Source organism: Felis catus, chromosome E2, assembly GCF_018350175.1.
Source record: "Felis catus isolate Fca126 chromosome E2, F.catus_Fca126_mat1.0, whole genome shotgun sequence".
Classification (NCBI taxonomy): Eukaryota; Metazoa; Chordata; class Mammalia; order Carnivora; family Felidae; genus Felis; species Felis catus.
In genome coordinates, this window is record NC_058382.1 from 16,745,511 (window position 1) to 16,765,855 (window position 20,345).

At 37.4% G+C, this 20,345-nt stretch overlaps 2 protein-coding genes across 14 annotated transcripts in view; one reads left to right on the plus strand and one right to left on the minus strand.

The window, feature by feature from the left end:
- Nucleotides 1-20,345, plus strand: part of ZNF793 (zinc finger protein 793) — a 154,214-nt gene that overhangs the window by 36,962 nt on the left and 96,907 nt on the right.
- The window catches only part of ZNF829 (zinc finger protein 829), a 29,486-nt gene continuing 13,018 nt past the window's right edge, over nt 3,878-20,345 (minus strand). For 9 of the 14 annotated variants that reach the window (XM_006941333.5, XM_023245464.2, XM_006941332.5 and 6 more), the window contains one exon: nt 3,878-9,622. In XM_006941333.5, the coding sequence (XP_006941395.3) occupies nt 8,643-9,622 (980 nt within the window). In that variant the 3' untranslated portion in view covers nt 3,878-8,642. Of the gene's footprint in view, nt 9,623-13,108; nt 13,173-13,331; nt 13,396-20,345 lie in introns of all 14 variants that reach the window. The other 5 variants (XM_019818797.3, XM_019818798.3, XM_019818795.3 and 2 more) reach the window with 3 other exon arrangements.

Consider the following 20,345-nt stretch of genomic DNA (forward strand, 5'->3'; position numbering starts at 1 on the left):
CACACACACATACATATAAAATAAGTGCTGGAGGCCAGATTGAGGGCACAAACCCTCCGGAGATCAATTAACCATAGATTGTTTCATGGGCCAAGTAGCTGCTAATCTGATGTGGGACCCATTTGAGCTAAATTCTCACCATAAAACAAAAACTTGTCAAGTGCAGCTGCACAACATTCTGTTGTCTTATTACTATTGGTCTGGGTGCTTTCACTGGTTTATAGTTCAGAGGCCCAAACCCTCCAAAAAAGCCACACTTTCAATAAAACAAATGCTAAGACTCATATCAATTCAAGTGGGTACCCACTTAGGTCACCTCAGTCCCATATCCCAGGTGACAACACTTTGGTCCAGGAGCTTTCTCATAAAGATGACATTACCTTAAATGACATCACCCCAATCCAAGACCAAGATGATTTTACCCCTGCACTGCAAACAGCTTTGTCCAGGACATCAAAACCTTCATTCCAGTGACACCTGTGGACTGCCTCTCCTAAGGCAATGTCCTAAGGACATTTATTGCTTTTCTTCCTTAATATTAGGAATCCAATTATCTGTCCTGAGCTCACTCTATGCTTAACTCATTATCCTAATATAATCTTTGCTCCCTGCCAAAACTTATACCCCTAGAGTCCCATTTGTAAAGGGAAATCTGGTAGAGGTCACTACTTGTGTCATTCTAAAAATTAATGGAAATTACTGCTTTCCCCAGGAGGCATTCACCTCATAGTAGTCAACTCCCTGATCCCTATGGGAGAGAACAATACACTCCCCAGTGCCTTCTCCTGCTATCCCACTTTAAGCTTTCCACCCTGACCTTCTGCCCTGCATTTCCAACCATAACTACTTGGTTACATACAAATACAAATCACTACATATACTTCACTAAATTATCAGTTCATATCCTCCAACAATATAACTGCTGGGCCTGAAACCTTGAACCAAGAAATAAACTGAGATATCACTATCAAAAATATATGTACATATATATTTGACTAGGTATATATATTTTCTATTTCTATAATTTTGAATAGCTTGGATAGTTGATGGGGTGAAATATAATATTTTTTCTTTTGCAACTGGCTTATTTCACTTAACACAATGTCCTTCAGGGTCATCTATGTTGTAGCATCTGTCAGGATTTCCCTCTTTCTTAAGGTTGCATAATATTCTATTGTATGTGTATGCCACATTTTCCTTATCTATTCATCGATCAATGGATACCTGAACTCTTTTAATTCATCGAGCATCCTTATGATGGTAATTTTGAATTCTTTGGCAGTTCGTATCTCTATTTAGATTGGGCTTTTTAAAGACTTAATTGGTTCCTTTAAATCTATCATGGTATGTTTTGTTATTTTTGTTGTAGGGATTCAGCATCTGAAGAATCAGTCAACTGTCTCAGATTTTCTGGTCTCCTTTCCTACAGGCAAGACATTTTCCACATGGCCTGGCTAAAGATTCTGGAGACCTCTCAAGCCTTTTCTGAGCATGTATCCTTCCAGGGCTGGTGTGTACAATCTATTTGAATAGGTTTACTGGTTTCTACTAGGAACTTGACCTTGTGTCTGTCCACGATATTGGAGCCTATCTGGGGTGGTTAGTAAATCATGGTCTGGTGCTCTTCCTTCTATTTATTAGTGGTACTGTAGACTGGCACACATTGATGTCTTTATTCTCAGAAATACCCTCAACCTGTTGCTACATCCCTGTCAGTACTTGGACACAAGCAAGACAGACAGTCCTTTGGGTAGCCCCTCCCCCCTCCAAAGTCGCTTAGAGAAACATTCTTCTCCTTTCTATCCCCAGAGAGAAGATGGGAGTTAGGGTTTTCCAATCAAATATACCTCTCTCTGTTGAGAAAGAATGCAGAGTATCCCAAACTTCCTACCAGGCTTCTATGCCATTGGTTTTGTGATTGCCTGGAGTGAAAGAACCTCTTGACTGGCTTCTGGATTTCTCACAGTTATTTTGTTGATTTGATTTGGTTTTCCATAAGGGAAGGAGGATCTAGGGTGTCCTATTCCACCATCTTGCGAATGTTATCTCAGGTGCAAGTTTAAAAAAAAATTTTTTTTTTGATGTTTATTTTTGAGACAGAGCGTGAGTGGGGGAGGGGCAGAGAAAGAGAGGGAGACACAGAATCTGAAACAGGTTCCAGGCTCTGAGCTGTCAGCACAGAACCCAACGTGGGGCTTGAACCCAAGAACCATGAGATCATGACCTGAGCCGAAGTCAGACGCTTAACTGACTGAGCCACCCAGGCGCCCCTCAGGTGCAAGTTTTTGTGTGAATGCAAGTTTCAATTAACTTGTAAGCACCAAGGGGCATGATTTCTGGATTGTGTGCTAAAAGTATGTTTACAAGAAAGTGCCAAACTGTCTTCCAAAGTGGCTGTAAGCATTCTGCATTCCCATTAGCAATGAATGAGACTTCTTGTTATCCTACATCCTAGCCAGCATTTGGTGTTACCAGTGTTTTGGATTTTAGCCATTCTCACGAGTGTGTAGTGGTATCTCGTTCTAATTTACAACTCTTTGGAGACGATATTGAGCATCTTTTTGTATGTTTTTCATCTGTACATTTTCTTTGGTGATGTCTGGAATTTTGCCCATTTTTAAAAATTGGGTTTTCTTATTGTTGAATTTTAAGAATTGTTTGTATATTTTGGATACTAATCCATTATCAGATAGGTCTTTCACAAATATTTTCTTCTAGTGTATGGCTTGTCTTCTCATTCTCTTAAGTGTCTTTTGCAGAGTGGAAGTTTTAAAAATTTTAATGAAGTACAGCTTACCAATCCTTTCTTTCATGGATCATGCTTTTGGTGTTGTATTAAAAAGTCATCACCAAACCTAAAGTCATCTGTATTTTCTCTTGTGTTATCTTCTATGAGTTTTATAGTTTTGCATTTTACAGTTAGGACTATGATCCATTTTGAATTAATTTTTTGTGAAGGCTGTAAGGTGGGTCTAGCTTTTTTTTTTTTTTTTTTTTTGACTGCAGATGTCCAGCTGGTACAGTATCATTTGTTGAAAAAACTATTCCCCATTGTATTGCCTTTGCTGCTTGATCAAAGATTAGTATATTTGAATGGGTCTATTTCTGGGCCCTCTAATCCATTCCATTGATCTATTTGTCTATTCTTTCATAAATACACTATTTTTGTTTCTGTAGTTTTATTGTAAGTCTTGAAGTTCGGTATTGTCAATCCTACACTTCTATTCTCTTTCAATACTGTGTTGGCTATTCTGGATATTTTGCCTCTCCACATAAATTTATAATTTTGGTCTTTGGTGAAACTATGCCACTGGACTGTGAACATCACCAGTTTTCAGACCCTCTTCCCCAATGTAGGTGGGACAGGATGGTTAGAGTGGGCTGGAGTTGGTCATTTCTCTTCAACATGGTTAGATGCTAATAAAACCCCACGAGGTTATTGGGGGCATGCCTTGTTATGAACGCTCTAGGTGTATTTCAAAATAGTGACTTTCCCTTCCTCCTGCCAAAAGCACAATGGGGATTTTGCCAATCTTCACTATAAGAACTTGGTTGGCCTCCTGGTGTTAAAACTCATAAAAGTGTGGGGCTACCCTATGACTGGGACCCCTTGGAATCTTTAATTCTCAGGTATGTTCACACTGAGCCTCTTGCAATTTGTCCATTATAGTTTGTTTTTCTACTGTATTTTTTCAGTTTCTGCTAATGTGTTTCTGCTCTGGTAATTTTTTTGTAGTGATGTTTTGATTCCCTTTTCATTTCATGTATTTTATAGGTATTGTCTTTGTAGATACTATGGGGATTACACATAATATCCTAAAGTTATAACAACCTATTTTAAATTGATACCAACTTCAACTGCAGACAAAAAACTCTATCCTTTTACAGGTGGTATCTTTATTACTGATAACACAAATTACACCTTTATATATCATGTAGCCATTAACACAGATTTATATTTCATGCATTTTTCCTTTAAACTTTGTTTAAAAACGAGTTGCAAACAAAAGTTACAATACTGTTTTTATATTTATCCATGTATTTACATTTATCGGGTATCTTAGTATTTTTAATGGCTTCCAGGTGCTATCTTGTAGTGCCTGATATTCGGGAGATGGAAAGTACTCCATCCCCAAATTCCTAGCTTATCTGTAATAAATTCCCTTTCACCTTTCATGATTTTTGCCAAAAACAGAAACCCAAAACATTTTCCAAAGATGCTAATAACAGCAATTAGGAGCAAATAGGATTTCATGTTCAAATTAGTTTGGATCATGCTCATATAAGCCAGTTAAATGAGAGTTTTGTCTTTTTTTCCCCTAAGTGTATTGTTTTGATATGCTGCTGTGCATTATGAGATGTAGGATTATAAGGCTATAATAATTAAAATGCAGACATGGTATTTTAACTCATAAAGTCGCTCATTATATCCACATTTTATTATAGCATATAACATTGTTTTAATAAAAATATTTTATAAAAGATGATGCTGGGACTTGGCCAAATTCTCAATTGTTATGTTTTCTTAATGTTTATTTATTTTTGAGAGAGAGAGAAAGAGCACAAGCATGAGGGGGGAGAGACAAAAAGAGGGGGACAGAGGATCCAAGGTGGGTTCTGCACTGACAGCAGTGAGACCTATGTGGGGCTTGAACTCACAAACTGTGAGATCATGACCTGCGCTGAAGTCAGACGCTTAACTGACTGAGTCACACCCAGGCACTCCTGTTACGGAGTTTAGATATACAAAATCCAGAATTTCCACAGAATTATCTTTTGTTCCATTTCAAGAATCCCTCCCTACCCAAAACCTACTTGTTTTCTGGGTTTGGATAACATAGAATACTATGCTAACCAAATCAATGCTTTTTTTAGGAAATGGCTAGAGCAAGAGTTGACAAACTTTTTCTGTAATGGGCCAGACAGTAAATATTATAGGCTTGGTCTTATCAGAGGTACTCAATTGTTTTCTAGTGTGAAAGCAGCCAGACAATATGTGAACGTACGTAGTTCTGTTTTAATGACTTTATTTATGAACACTGAAATTCAATTTCATATAATTTCATGTTATGTATTTTTTTTTTTATTTTAACCACTTTAAAATGTAAAACCCATTCTTAGCTTACAGGCCATACAAAAACAGTCAGTGGTCTAGATTAATTTGCTATCCCGATTTACAGTGTGATAGTTAAGGTTTTATCTAAGGTTTGAGTTCAGGTAATGGGTTCAGATTGTGGTGAATATTTGTATTAATAGACTGCTAGAATAAATTTGTACACTCTTAGTACTATATGACACTAAATTATATTTTTGTGATCTAATTATTTTGACATCAGGAATATGGAAGATTCACAGCAACAAATGGCAAGCTTCTTACTTCATTTGATTTAGAAATTCCTTGAATATTTGATAGATTTTGCCAATAAAATTATCTGGCCTGGTGATCTCTTTAAGTGGAGCTATTTGCCTACATTAAAACATTTTCCCCCCTGCATTTATCATTTTAGTCTATTAAGGGTTTACATCTCTTCTTAATTCTGACAAATTACATTTTCCTACAAATACCACATACTTTGTCCAGATTTCCAGACATCAGTAAATGTGATAATCTCCTAATCATGTCCATATTTAATGTATTCATCTGTCCTTTTCCCCATCAGAATTACCAATGTTTTTGTCTATATGTATTTTTTCTGTCAAAGAAATAATTTTATTTTCCTTGAATTATTTTTATTTTTACTAGTATCTTTTCTATATTTGAATGTAGCTTGCTGTTATTTTTGCTTTTAGTCTTGTACATTTAGTTCATTTATTAATAATCTCTTGCTATTTAAACATCAGCATGCCTAAAACCAGAAAACAGACTCTTAACTATAGAGACCAAACTAAGGGTTACTGGAGGGAAGGTGGGCAGAGAGATGGATTAAATAAATGGGTGATAGGTATTAAGGAGGGCACTTGTGATGAGTACTGGGTGTTATGAGTAATGAATTACTAAATTTTACACCTGAAACTAATATTACACTGTATGTTAACTGGAATTTAAATAAAAACTTGAAAAAAAAATCAGCATGCCTATGGGCTATACATTATTCGAATATAGATTTAGCTGTTTTCAGGTTTTTCTATGTAATGTGTTCATTCTCATTCATTTAAATATATTCAGGGATTGATTTACTTCTGATTCATGTTACTTGGAAGGGTATTATCAGTATTCAGATATGGTTGGCTATCATATTTTAGTTTTTCCCATTTTGAAAAAGAATGTGACCTACATATGTTCTACTTTGGAGGGAAAGTGATTGAGTAAATATTTCATGTTTTCTCTGCTTTTTTGATAAATGAATTGTTATTCTCAATATGTAAATAGTTTTTGATGGGCATAAAATTATTGTGCAGCATGAAATATAGGTGTGAATGTAGTCTTAATCATTCTTTTTCTTTCTTGACTTTTATACCCTAGGGTTTTTTTTTTCCTTTTTTAATAGTTGTTTGTTTGTTTGTTTGTTTGTTTTGAGAGAGAGTCTGCAGGGGAGGGGCAGAGAGGAAGAGAATCCCAAGCAGGCCCTGTGCTGAAAGTGCACAGACGCAGAATAGATCCCATGAACTGTGAATCATGATCTGAGCCTAAACCAAGAGTCAGAGGCTTAAGTGACTGAGCCACCCAGGCACCCCCACTATTTGTTGTTGTTGTTGTTGTTGTTTGAGAGACAGAGAGAGAGAGAGAGAGAGAGCGAGCAAGCACAAGCAGGGGAGGGGGGCAGAGAGAGAAAGAAAGAATCCTAAGCAGGCTCCATACTCAGCTCAGACTTGATGTGGGGCCTGACCCCAAAACCCTGGGATCATGACCTGAGATGAAATGAAGAGTCAGACGCCCAACTGACTGAGCCACCCAGGCACCCCTTTTCCTTTTTAAACTTCATGCTGAATAAAGAATAAATGTTGGTGCGAAGCTTTTCACCAAACATTACACCCACTGGTCTTTCTCATTATGAATTCTTTGATGTCAATTAAGGTGTATTACATGGTTAACATCCTTTCTACAAGTGATAATAATAATGGTGAAGATATTGATACTAGTATTAAAATAGCATTTGCTAGATAGTTACTATATGTTAGTAACAATCCCACCCATTTTACATTTCTTAACTCATTTAATCCTTGCAGCAATCCAACACACACATTAGTGTGTGTGTATATGTGTATGTATATTCACACACATATAAAATTACAAAGCAGCACTAACTTTTCTACAAGTATTGAAATATTTAGGTATTTGGTTGTGTGTGCACATATTTAAAAACAAATATAGTTTTTAAAAAAAGGTCTGGAAGATTAAGAGACAAATTGGTATCAGTGATTACAATGAGGGATATGGTTTACAAGGAGAAATACTGATCAGTTATTTTGATACTGAAACGTAATGTTTTTAAAGAAAACAAAACAAGATAGCACTAAATTTGTATTTAAAAGGCAATTTTTATAACTGTAAAATTTCAGTGAGCACCATTAAGTATGTCAGTAGTATTTAGCAAAATGATAATCTACCATAGAAAAGATTATGATACCATTAAAAATAATGATAAATAAATATTTATACTTACTGAAACAGTAGCATGATAGAAGCAGGTTATGGTACGGCATGCACATCAGATTACACTAAGAAAGCCTGGAAGGATATGCTGTAATAATATGAAAGTAGTAATTTCTGTTTGGAAGGCTTACAGATAATCTATTTCTTTCCTTTGTGTGTTTTTTACAACATGAAAATATGAGTGTTACCAAAGGGAAAAAGAACAGAGCTGCCTTCAAAAACAAAGTTATAATTTTGCCAGGAATTAAAAGACAGCCTATGTAACAGGACTTACAGTGTAGTATTGGTAGTACCAGATCTATAGGTCAGAGCAATAGAAAAGATGGCTCTAAAATGAAGCCAATATAAACACAAATGTATAACCAAGAAGCAGAATAAAACAATGGGGAGGAAAGAATTATTTAAGAAGTAGTTTGGGACAGAATCTTTTTTGGAGGGAAGGCAGGTATAATTTAAACCTTGAATTTACATTTTAGAATACATTTAACAAGTTATGTATAAAAGAAAATTACAAATAGGTTAGAAAAACAATGTTAACAGTGTTATGGGTTAAACTATGTTGAAGCCCTAACCCCTGGCACTTGTGAATGTGATCCTACATGGAAATAAGGTCTTTGCAGATGTAATCAGTTAAAATAAGGTCATCGGCGTGTGCCCTAATCCAATAGGACTCATGTCCTGTATGAGTCTCCTCTTAAGACAGAGACCGATATACATAGGGAGAATGCAATGTGAAGATGGAGGCAGAGACTGGAGTGATGCATTACACAAGGAATGTCAAAGATTGTTGTTATCAGAAGGCAGGAGAGGGACATGGAACAGATTCTTCCTCAAAGTCCTCAGAAGGAACCAACCTTACCAACAACTTTAATTTTGGATTTCAAAGCTCCAAAACTGTGAGAGAATACATTTATGTTGTTTTAAGTCACCCAATTTTGAGGTACTTTATATTGTTTTAGTAGCTCAAAAAACTACTACACTGCTTTATTTTTTTTCCATTACCTATTTTTAAGATCTTATTATAAAGATTATGAACAGAGCTTATCTTTCACCCAGTATGAATTCCTTCATGGCGAATAAGGTCAGAACGACTACCAAAGGCCTTTCCGCATTCCTTACAGTCAAAGGGTTTCTCACCAGTGTGAATTCTTTGATGTCTAGTAAGGTTTGAACCTTTATTAAAGGCCTTCCCACATTCATTACATTCATAAGGTTTTTCATCTGTATGGATTCTCTGATGTTGAATAAGTTCTGAGCTCTGAATAAAGGCCTTTCCACATTCCTTACATTCATAGAGTTTCTTGCCTGCATGAATTCTGTGATGGTTAGTAAGTGTTGAGGCACTACTAAAGGCCTTCCCACATTCCTTACATTCATAAGGTTTCTCACCAGTATGTATTCTCTGATGTTGAATAAGCCTTGAGTGTTGAGTAAAGGCTTTCCCACATTCTTTACATTCATAAGGTTTCTCACCAGTATGAATTCTCAGATGTGGAAAGAGCTGTGAACTCTTAGTAAAGGCTTTTCCACATACTTTACATTCATAGGGTTTCTCACCAGTGTGAATTCTCTGATGATCGTTGAGGTTTGAGCAATAATTAAAGGCTTTTCCACATTCCTTACATTCATAGGGTTTCTCACCAGTGTGAATCCTCTGATGTTGAGAAAAATATGAACTACAACTAAAAGCCTTGCCACATTCCTTACATTCATAGGGTTTTTCACCAGTATGAATCCTCTGATGTCGAGTAACAAGCGAGCCACGACTAAAGGACTTCCCACACTCTTTACATTTGTAGTTTTTTTCAGCAGAATGAGTTCTCTGATGTTGAATAAATTGTGAGTTCTGATTAAAGGCCTTTCCACATATTTTACATTCACAGGGTTTCTCTTCATTAACAGTTTTTTGATGTGGAGTGAGGAATGTGGGCTGAATAAAAGTGGGCATGTCTTCATGGGTAAATATTACTTGACTAAAATGTCTCTTCTTTAGAGATAATATCTTGGTCTCACACATGGATTCCAGATCTGAAAGAAAATAAAAATGTGTATGTTCATTTATCCTATCTTGGAAAAGATTAAAACTTCAAAAAAAGATTAAGGTAAAAATAATATCTAGGAAAGTAAATGCTTAAACAACTCTCAAATACAGCTAAGCAATTTTTAAAACTGATAACGAAAGCATGGACATTGAGGAGAGACAACAGGAAATTCAAGAGGGTGATTAGGGAAATAAATAATCTCTATCTTGAAATACTGATGTGAATCAGAATCATTTGAAACTTCTGTAAATACACCCTGTTCAGGGCCACCCTCTATTATATACAGTGATTCTAAGCATATATACATGCTCATAAGCATATATCCCTTACACACAGCATCATACTATATGTCTTGTAATTTGTGGACAGTTGTCCGTCCTGAATAAAAAGATTACTGAGGAGGGCACCTCGGTGGCTCAGTCAGTTAAGCATCCGACTTTGGCTCAAGTCATGATCTCACAGTTCATGAGTTCAAGCCCATCCTCTGTCTCCCTCTCTCTCTATCCCTCCGCCACTCATGCTCTCTCTTTGAAAAATAAACAATTAAAAAAAAAGACTTGAGGAACAAATGTGTTGAAATGTATAAATGGGTGGAGGTGCAGTCAGAGACTGTGCAAAGGGTGTGCTGTTGCAAATTCACATTAGGGTATAGCCTACAGGAAGTCTAATGTGCTGAATGAAATAGGCAAGAATGGTAGGCAGGTGATAGAGCCTGATATATTGGGGATTCACTGAAACTAGTTAGTCTTGACCACTCATGACCACATAATCAAACCCCAATAAAAACTCAGAGCAAGGATTAAGGGAAGCTTCCTAGACTGTATGATGTATAAGGAAGGTGGCATACCTTGACTACATGGGCACAGAATTTCCTATGCTTGGTACCTCCTACAATTTGCCCTATGTACCTTTTCAGCTGGCTGTTCACTGTCTCTTTTATATAAAATGGTAATCGTAAGTACAGTGCTTTTCATGAATTTATGAGTTGTTCTAGTGAATTATCAAACCTGAGGAGTTGTATGAAACTCTAAATTTACAGTCAGCCAGGCAGAAGTATGGGTAGCCTGGGGATCCCAGTTGCAACTGGTGTCTGAACTAAGGGCAATCTTGTTGGGTACCTTGCCCTTTAACCTGTGGAATCTGATGTTAATTCCAGGTAGTGTCAGAATTTAATTGAAGTGTAAGGCAGCCATTTGATATCAAAGAATTTGTGAAAGCCACAATACTGAAATAATCCTGTTCATTTCATCCCAATTTCACTCTCAGAATGCCAATAATAGGCTCATAACTCCCTCAATTAGTAATGAAAGTAAAAGTCCCTTCTGATGGGAAAATTATGCACAAGGGAAAAGACCAAATTACCAAAAGTGGGCAGTCCTCAGTATATTAACCCAACCAGATCATCCTAAAGTAAACAAGACCCAATCCCTACTACACAGAAGTTCCAATCATCTTTTCAGTATGTCATACTTAAAAATGAGCAGTAAGCCATTGTTTATAAGACATTTGAGAAATGTTTTTCAACATGAAAAGGAGCCTAAAACAGAACAAAGTATCTGTGAGGGAACAATCAATGCAAGGAATAGAAGAAAAGGTCAAAACATATAATGAATAACCTCAGAGAGATAAGAGAATTAAACAGGCATAAGATGCTAAACAAAGGAACACAAAGGAACACTAACATATATACACACAAAGTTCTTAGAAATCAAAAATATAATCATGAAAAAGTATTTTTAAAAACCCCAAAATTCCTCTCTAAATTCTGTGCACAAAATTCTGGCTTCCTTTCTCAATTGACCTTGGAGAAATTACAGAGAATTTGGTTTTGTGGAACTGAGGCAAATTATGAAATATCTTAGGGAGACTGAAGACTTATACAAATTTGTGTGTGTTTGAGGATGGAGCTACTTGCCTAGATAGATGGTAACAGGAGGCAAGGAGAGGCTAGCCTCGTAGTAAAGTCTTTAAACTCTGATTTAGCCTTTCCCTGAACTTCCTTGGGACCACAGCAGCCTATGTCTTTACCACAGGAATTGATAGCAACTCTGCTCAAGTTGCTGAATAAGTAGGATAACCTAATGGCAAAGAAAAAAACCTATGGATAGAAGAATATGGCTGATCACCTGCTCTCAGGCATATGCTCCTCTACCTCCTAAGCTATTAAAACCCCCAGAGCAGGGCACCTGGGTGGCTCAGTCAGTTGGGAGTCCAACTTCAGCTCAGGTCATGGTCTCACTGCTTGTGGGTTCAAGCCCCGTGTCGGGCTCTGCGCTGACAGCTCAGAGCCTGAAGCCTGCTTCAGATTCTGTGTCTCCCCCTCTCTCTGCCCCTCCCATGCTTGTGCGCACTCTCTCTCTCTCTCAATAATGAATAAATGTTAACAAAAAAAAAACCTTAAAGAAAAAAAACCCCAAGAGCTGGTGGATTACAAAAGGGAAAGCATACTCTTCTGTAGATGCTGCTGCTTTGTAAATGTTGAAAGATCAAACCCTGATAAGAAGAATTACCTAGAGGAGCAGTAGCAAATAAAAGTTATCACCAGTGAACCCTTAGGTCTTAGGGCTCATCATCCTGAGCTTATCTCCGCCCACTTCTTATATCTACCTAGAGGGACACAGACCTGGGTCAACCTCTTGGCCCTACCCCAGGCACACTGCCAGACAAGGTGATTGATAATCTCTTGGGAACATGGACTCACAGGTCAAAATGGCCATACAACAGAAGGTACAACTATTGTTGAAATAAGACTACAAACTACCATGATCATCTTTGACAGATACAGAAAAAGTATAGGATGTGGCCAAGACCTATTTATGATAACTCTGAGCAAATCAGCCCTGCAAAGTAATAGCTCCAACTTGGTAAAAGTTATGAAAGAGAGAGACACAGAACTTGAAGCAGGCTCCAGGCTCTGAGCTGTCAGCACAGAGCCCAATGTGGGGCTCAAACCCACGAACCACGAGATCATGACCTGAGCCAAAGTTGGACGCTCAACCAACTAGGCCACCAAGGCACCCCTGAAGAAACTTCAGATATGGTCCCATTAGATCAGGAAAAAGAAATGTTACCACTACCAATGTTACCAATTAAGGCAGTCCCAGCTATTATTATAAGCAAAGAAATAATAAGTATGAGGATTAGAAGTGATAAATCTAATAATATGATGATCTAACTAGAAAAACCTTAATATGATGATGATCTAACTAGAAAAATCAAGAGAATAAAAAACTGCCAGACATTAAAGATCAACTTATAAAAATTAATAGTATTTTGAGTAACATCAGCAAGATGATGGAATAGTAAGTGCTAGATTCTCCTGACCCCCATAATAAACACATCAACTCAATACCAATACATAGATAAGTTCCCTTCGTGAGAAGTCAAGAAACTAAGAGAATCCTACATACTAGGCAAGTGTGAAGCCAGACATATTAAAACTAGTAGGAAAACTGGAGAAACCCTCTCTCACCATGATCCCCGTACTGGCATAGCACCATAAAACTGGGAGGAAACCTCCAGCTTCCAACTTCTCCCTGAATACAAAAAAAAGTTGGAATGCAGTCAATGACTCAACTTTTCTAAGTGATGCCTAACTGACCATTCTGGAGCCTTGATTAGACCTGTTATACCCTAGACTCCTGAGGACTACAGAGAACAAAAGCACTGGTTTGAACTAGTATGCAGGCACTCACCACAGCTCCTTTCCCTGCTCGATACAGAGTGAATGGGAGAGAAACTTCAGCTCTCAGCTTCTCCCTGGAGAAGGTAAGAGGTGGACCGTGTGTCAAACGTTCCAACTTTTCTGGGGTTTGACTAAGGTACTGGCTTCTATCTCACCAGTCTTGGAGTGCTGATGGAACCCGGCAGATTCAAGATGTCTGAGAGCCACCAAGAATTAAGAAGGTAGTTTGAACTAGTATACAAACTTATCATAGCTCCTCCTCCTGGCCTAGTGCAGAACGAATGGATAGAAAACTCTAGCTCCCACTATCTCCTTGAAGATGAGAAGAGTTGGACAATGCAATAATTTTCTAACTTCTCTGGGAGCTACCCAAGGTACTGACTTCAATCTCACCTATCTCAGAGTGCAGATGGGACCTGGCATACAGTGGGCCCCTGGGACTACAGAAAACAAAGGGGGCAATTTGAACTAGCATGGAGGCACCACAGCTCTTCTCCTAGTTTAGTACACAGTGAGTGGGAGAAAAAACAAAGCTCCCAGTTTTCAAATGTTCCAAATTTGGGGGGATTACTTAGGGCCTGGCTTCTGTCTTGGAGCTGATGGAACCGGGCATATTCTAGACACCTGGGAGCCATTGAGAACAAAGATGGGGATTTGAACCATCTTTGCATGTAACACCTGCATGTAAACATTTGCCATAGCCCTTCCCCCCATTCCAGAGCAAAGCTAGCAGGCAAAACACTCCAGCTCCCACATTTTCTCTGGAGAGGGAAAGAAACTGGACCACACATCCAATGTTCTAATTTCTTTAGATGCTACATGAGGAATTGGTGCTTGTTTCAGAGCACTGATGGGACCTGGCATACTCTAGACACCTGGGGGTCGCTAATAAAGACAGTGGTTTGGATTAGCATAAAAGTTTGAGAGGCTGACAGAAGCTCTGACTGGTGAAGGTCTTCTCTTGTATGAGGCTAATACATAATAAATGGGACAAGTGGCATTTTTTTTTAACATGTAGATATCAACACAAAGAATCAAGGAAAATGAAGAAACAGGGAAACACAATCCAAACAAAGAAACAAAGCTCCAGAAAATTACCCTAATGAAATATAAGTAGAGGAATTACCTGACAGGGAATTTTAAATAAACATCATAAAAATGATCAATGAGCTCAGGAGAACAATGTATGAGGAAAGTGAGAATTCCAATGAGACAAAATATGAGAAATAATAAGAAAATCCTGGAGCTGAAGAATGTAAAAACTGAACTGAAAATTTTAATAGATGTAGTCAACAACAGACTAGAGCAAGCAGAAGAATCAGTGAACTCAAAGACACATTTTTTTGAAATTATCCAATCAAAGGAGCAGAAAGAGAATAGAAAAGAGTAAAGAAAGCTTAAGGTTCTTATGAAACACCAAGGAATGGTCTAATATACACATTATGGGAATTCTAGAGGCAGAAGTGAGTAAGAACAAGAAAACTTACTCAAATTAGTAATGGATGAAAACTTCCCAAATCTGGGGAAGGAAACAGACATGCAGACTCAGGAAGTCAAAGTATTCCAAAAGAAATCCATACTGAGACACATTATGTCACACTGAGACATCATTATAATGTCTTTGTCAATAGTCAAAGGCAGGGGCGCCTGGGTGGCTCAGTCGGTTAAGCAACCAACTTCAGGTCAGGTCACGATCTCGCGGTCCCTGAGTTCAAGCCCCGCGTCGGGCTCTGGGCTGATGGCTCAGAGCCTGGAGCCTGCTTCTGATTCTGTGTCTCCCTCTCTCTCTGCCCCTTCCCCGTTCATGCTCTGTCTCTCTCTGTCTCAAAAATAAATAAACGTTAAAAAAATTTTTTTTTTTAAATAGTCAAAGGCAAAAGGGGCACCTAGCTGGCTCAGTTGGAAGAGCGTACGACTCTTGATCTCAGGGTCATGAGTTGGAGTCCCATGTTATGTGTAGAGATTAAAATAAATAAAAACTTCAAAGTCAGGGGGACCTGGATGAAATTTAAGAAGACTAAAATCACACCAAGTATCTTTTCTGACTATGGTCAATGAAATTAGAAATCAACAGCAGAATGAAAACTGGAAAATTCACAAATATGTAGAAATTAAACAACACTTCTGAACAAGCGATAGGTCAACAAGAAATAGAGAAATTAGAAAATATCTTGAGAGACAAAAACAAGATGAAGATAAAGTAGTAATGAAGAGGGAAGAGTATAGTCCTACATTAAAAAATAAGATCACTAATATATGACTTAATTTATGCCTCAAGGAACAAACTAAACCCAAAGTTGGCAGAAGGAAGAAAATGATAAAGATTACAGTGGATATAAATGAAATAGAATAGAAAAACAAGAAAGACCAATGAAATAGTTGGTTTATTGAAATAAATAAATAAAATTGATAAACTTTTAGACTAAGAAAAAAGAGGAGTCTCAAATAAATAAAATCAGAAATGAAAAAGGAGACACTATAACTAATGTTACAGAAATAAAAAGGACCATAAGAGGCTACTATGAATAATTATATACCATGAAACTGGATAACCTGGAAAAAATGGATAAATTTCTAGATACATATAACCTACCATGACTGAATCATGAAGATACAGCAAGTCTGAATATACCCATAACTAGTAAGAACATTGGCTCACAATAAAAAAAACTTTCAGGGCACCTGGGTGGCTCAGTCAGTTAAGCATCCAACTCTTGATTCCAGCTCAGGTCATGTCTCACGGTGGTGAGATCCAGCCCCAAGTTGGGATCCATGCTAAGCCTGGAGCCTGCTTGAGATTCTCTTTCTCCCTTTCCCTCTGCCCCTTCCCTGCTCGTGCATGCAGCACACACTCTCTCTCTTTCCTCTTTCTCTCAAAAAAAATTCTCTCAACAAAGAAAAGCCCAGGACCAGATGGCTTCATTGGTGAAGTCTACTAAACATTTAAATAATAATAATGTCAACCTAGGGAGTGGGGGAGAGGTACCAATCCTAAAACGTCTACAAAAAAACTGAAAAGCAGGGAACACTGCCAAACTATTTTTGTTTTTGAGAGAAAGAGAAAGTGCACGTGTGCACACACGTAGCGGAGGGGCAGAGGGAGAGAGGCAGAATCCCAAGCAAGCTCCACTCTGGGGCTCGCTCCCATGACCCTGAGATCATGACTTGACCTGAAATCAAGAGTCAGATGCTCAACCAAGTGAGCCACTAGGCTCAAAACTCATTTTATGGGGGTGCCTGGATGGCTCGGTTGGTTAAGCCTCCAACTTTGGCTCAGGTCATGATCTCACAGCTTGCAAATTTGAGCCTCACAATGGGCTCTGTGCTGACAGAGCCTGGAGCCTGCTTTGGATTGTGTCTCCCTCTCTCTCTCTGCCCCTCCCCTGCTCGCACTCTGTCTCTCTCAAAAATAAACATTAAAAAATATTTTTTTTTAAATAAAGAGGAAAAAGAAAAACATTCATTTTATGAAGCCAGCATTACCCTCATGCCAAAGCCAGACATAGAAACCATTAAAAAAAGAAACTGACAGGCCAATTCCTAATGAATATTGATGCAAAAATTCTCAAGAAAATACTACTAAACCGAATTCAACAACACATTAAAAGGATCATACAACATGACCAAGTGGAATTTATTCCTGGGATGTAAAGATGATCCAACATACAAAAATCAATTAATGTGATACCTGAGACTGAAGGATAAAAATCAAATGATCATCTCAACAGATGCAGAAAACTAATTTGATAAAATTCAACACCCTTTCATTAAAAAACTCTCAGCAAACTACTAGAAGGATATTACCTCAACATAATGAAGACCATATATAAAAAGTACACACCTAATATTATATTCAATGATGCAAAACTGAATGCTTTTCCTCTAAGATCATGAAGGCAAAGATGCCCACTCTTGCCACTTCTATATCCGGCATATAGAAAACTCTATGAAGACTCCACATAAAAACTGTTAGAATTAATAAACAAATTAGGTTTTCAGTTTGCAGTTGCAGGAAATGAGTTGCAGGAAAAATAAGCTGTGTTTCTTTACACTAACAATATTCTGAAAAGGAAATTAGAAAAGCAATACTATTTATAATAGATTAAAAGGACTAATATACTTAGGAACACACTTAACTAAGGAGGTGAGAGACTTGTACACTGAAAACTGTGAAACACTGATGGAAGAAATTAAAGATACACAAGATAAATGTTAAGATATTCTGTGTTCATGGATTGGGAAAATACTGTAAAAATGTCCATACTCCCCAAATTATCTACAGATTCAATGCAATCCCTGTAAAAATCCCAATGGCATTTTCTATAGTAATAGAAAAAACAATTCAATGAGCCAAAATAATCTTTAGACAGTACAACAAAGCTGGAGGCAACACATTTCCTGATTCCAAAATAGATTATAAAGCTGCAGCAGTTAAAACAGTATGGACCGGCACAAAGACATTCATATAGCCAACAGAACAGAATAAATTCACATATACACAATTAATATATAACAAACGTGCAAGACTACATAACAGAGAAGGGTAAGTCTTAACAAATGATGATGGGAGAAGCATCTGCTGGCTCAGTCAGTTAAGCATATGACTCTTGGTTTTGGCTCAGGTCATGATCTCAAGGTTTCGTGAGTTCGAGCCCCATGTCCAGCTCTGTGCTGACAGTGTGGAGCCTGCTTGGGATTCTCTGTCTCCCTCTCTCTCTGCCTCTCTCCCACTTATACTCTGTCTCTCTCAAAATAAACTTAAAAAGAATGATGATGGGAAAATGGAACATCCACATGCAAAAAAAAGAAATTGGACTCTTACCTTATATCATACAGAAAAATCAACTCAAAGTGTATTAAAGACTTAAATATAAGACCTGACATTGTAAAACTTCTACAAGAACACATAGGGGAAAAGTTTCATGACACCGGTCTTAGTGATGATTTCCGAATATGGCATCAAAAGCACAGGTAACAAAAGCAAAAATAGACATACAGGACTAGGACTACATCAAATTTAAAATCTTACACATAGCAAAGAATCAACAGAATGAAAAGACAATCCAGCACTCTCAACAATAGCCAAATTATGGAAAGAGCCTAAATGTCCATCAACTGATGAATGGATAAAGAAATTGTGGTTTATATACACAATGGAATATTACGTGGCAATGAGAAAAAATGAAATATGGCCTTTTGTAGCAACGTGGATGGAACTGGAGAGTGTGATGCTAAGTGAAATAAGCCATACAGAGAAAGACAGATACCATATGGTTTCACTCTTATGTGGACCCTGAGAAATTAACAGGAACCCATGGGGGAGGGGAAGGAAAAAAAAAAAAAAAACAGGTTAGAGTGGGAGAGAGCCAAAGCATAAGAGACTCTTAAAAACTGAGAACAAACTGAGGGTTGATGGGGGGTGGGAGGGAGGAGAGGGTGGGTGATGGGTATTGAGGAGGTCACCTTTTGGGATGAGCACTGGGTGTTGTATGGAAACTAATTTGTCAATAAATTTCATAAAAAAAAAAAAGAATGAAAAGACAATCTATGGAATGGGAGAAAACATTTGCCAACCATATATATGATAAGGGGTTAATGTCTAAAATAGGTAGGAATAAAACCTAATAACCTAACTGAAAAAATTAGTAGGGTGCCTGGGTGGCTCAGTTGGCTAAGCATCCAACTTCAGCTCAGGTCATGATCTCATGGTTCATGAGTTCGAGCCGCACATTTGGCTATGCTCTGACAGTGCAGAGCCTGCCTGGGATTCCCTATCTCCCTCTCTGCCCACCCCTGGCTTGCTCACTGTCTCTCTCTCAAGATAAATAAACTTTAAAAATTAAGTAAGTAAATAAATAAGAATGTGAATAGAAGTTTCTCCAAAGAAACCATACAAATAGCCAAGAAGTAAATGAAAGATGCACAATATCGCTAATTATTACAGAAACATAAATCAAAACCATGATGAAACATTACCTATTATGGTTAGGACAGCTGTCATTAAAAAAAAGGGGGGGCAAGTAACTGTTGGTGAGGATGCTAAGAAATTGGAACTCTTGTACACTATTGGTGGGAACTCAAAATGGGGTAGCCACTATGGAAAACAGTATGGAGGTTCTTCAAAAAATTAAAAATAGAACTATCATATGATCCATCAATCCCACTTCTGGGTATTTATCCAAAAGAACTGAAATCAAGATCTTGAAGAGATATTAGCACTCATGTGTTCATTGCAGCACTACTCATAATAGTCAAGATGAAAACAACCTAAATCCATAGATAGATGAGTGGATAAAGAAAATGTGGCATATATGTACAATGGAATATTATTCAGCCTTAAAAAGAAGGAAATCTTGCCATATGTGACAACATGGATGAACCCTGAAGACACTATGCTACATGAAATAAGGCAGTCACAGGACAAATACTGCATTATTTGACTTATATGAGGTATCTAAAAAGAGCAAAACTCATAGAAGCAAAGAGTAGAATGGTGGTTGCCAGGGGCTGGGCTGAGAGGGAAATGAGAAGTTGTTAATCAACAAGTATAAAGTTTTAACAATGCAAGGCAAATAAGTTCTAGAGATCTACTATATAATGCTGTGCCTATAGTTAACAATACTATACTATACACTTAAAAATCTGTTAAGAGGGTAGATCTCATGTTAAGTGATCTTATCACAATAAAATTTAAGAGGAAAGGGGGGGAAAAAGCAGTTGAAAAATTTATATCCTACAAGCAGCTTGAGGCTGCATACTGCTCCACATTCTCATCTATTCATCTTCAGACTTAAATGTTTGCCCATGTTGCAGGTGTCATAATGGTATCCTACTGCAGTTTTAATTTGCATTTCCCTGATAACTAATAAAATTAAATTCATTTTACATGTTAAAGAAAAACTAATAGTATTTCTCTGCACCAACAATACTAATTAGAAAATTGTACATGCTCACAATAGCAATACAGCGTGTTTTAAAAATTTAGAAAGTAACTGAACAAAAAACAAAAAATTGCTAGGAACAA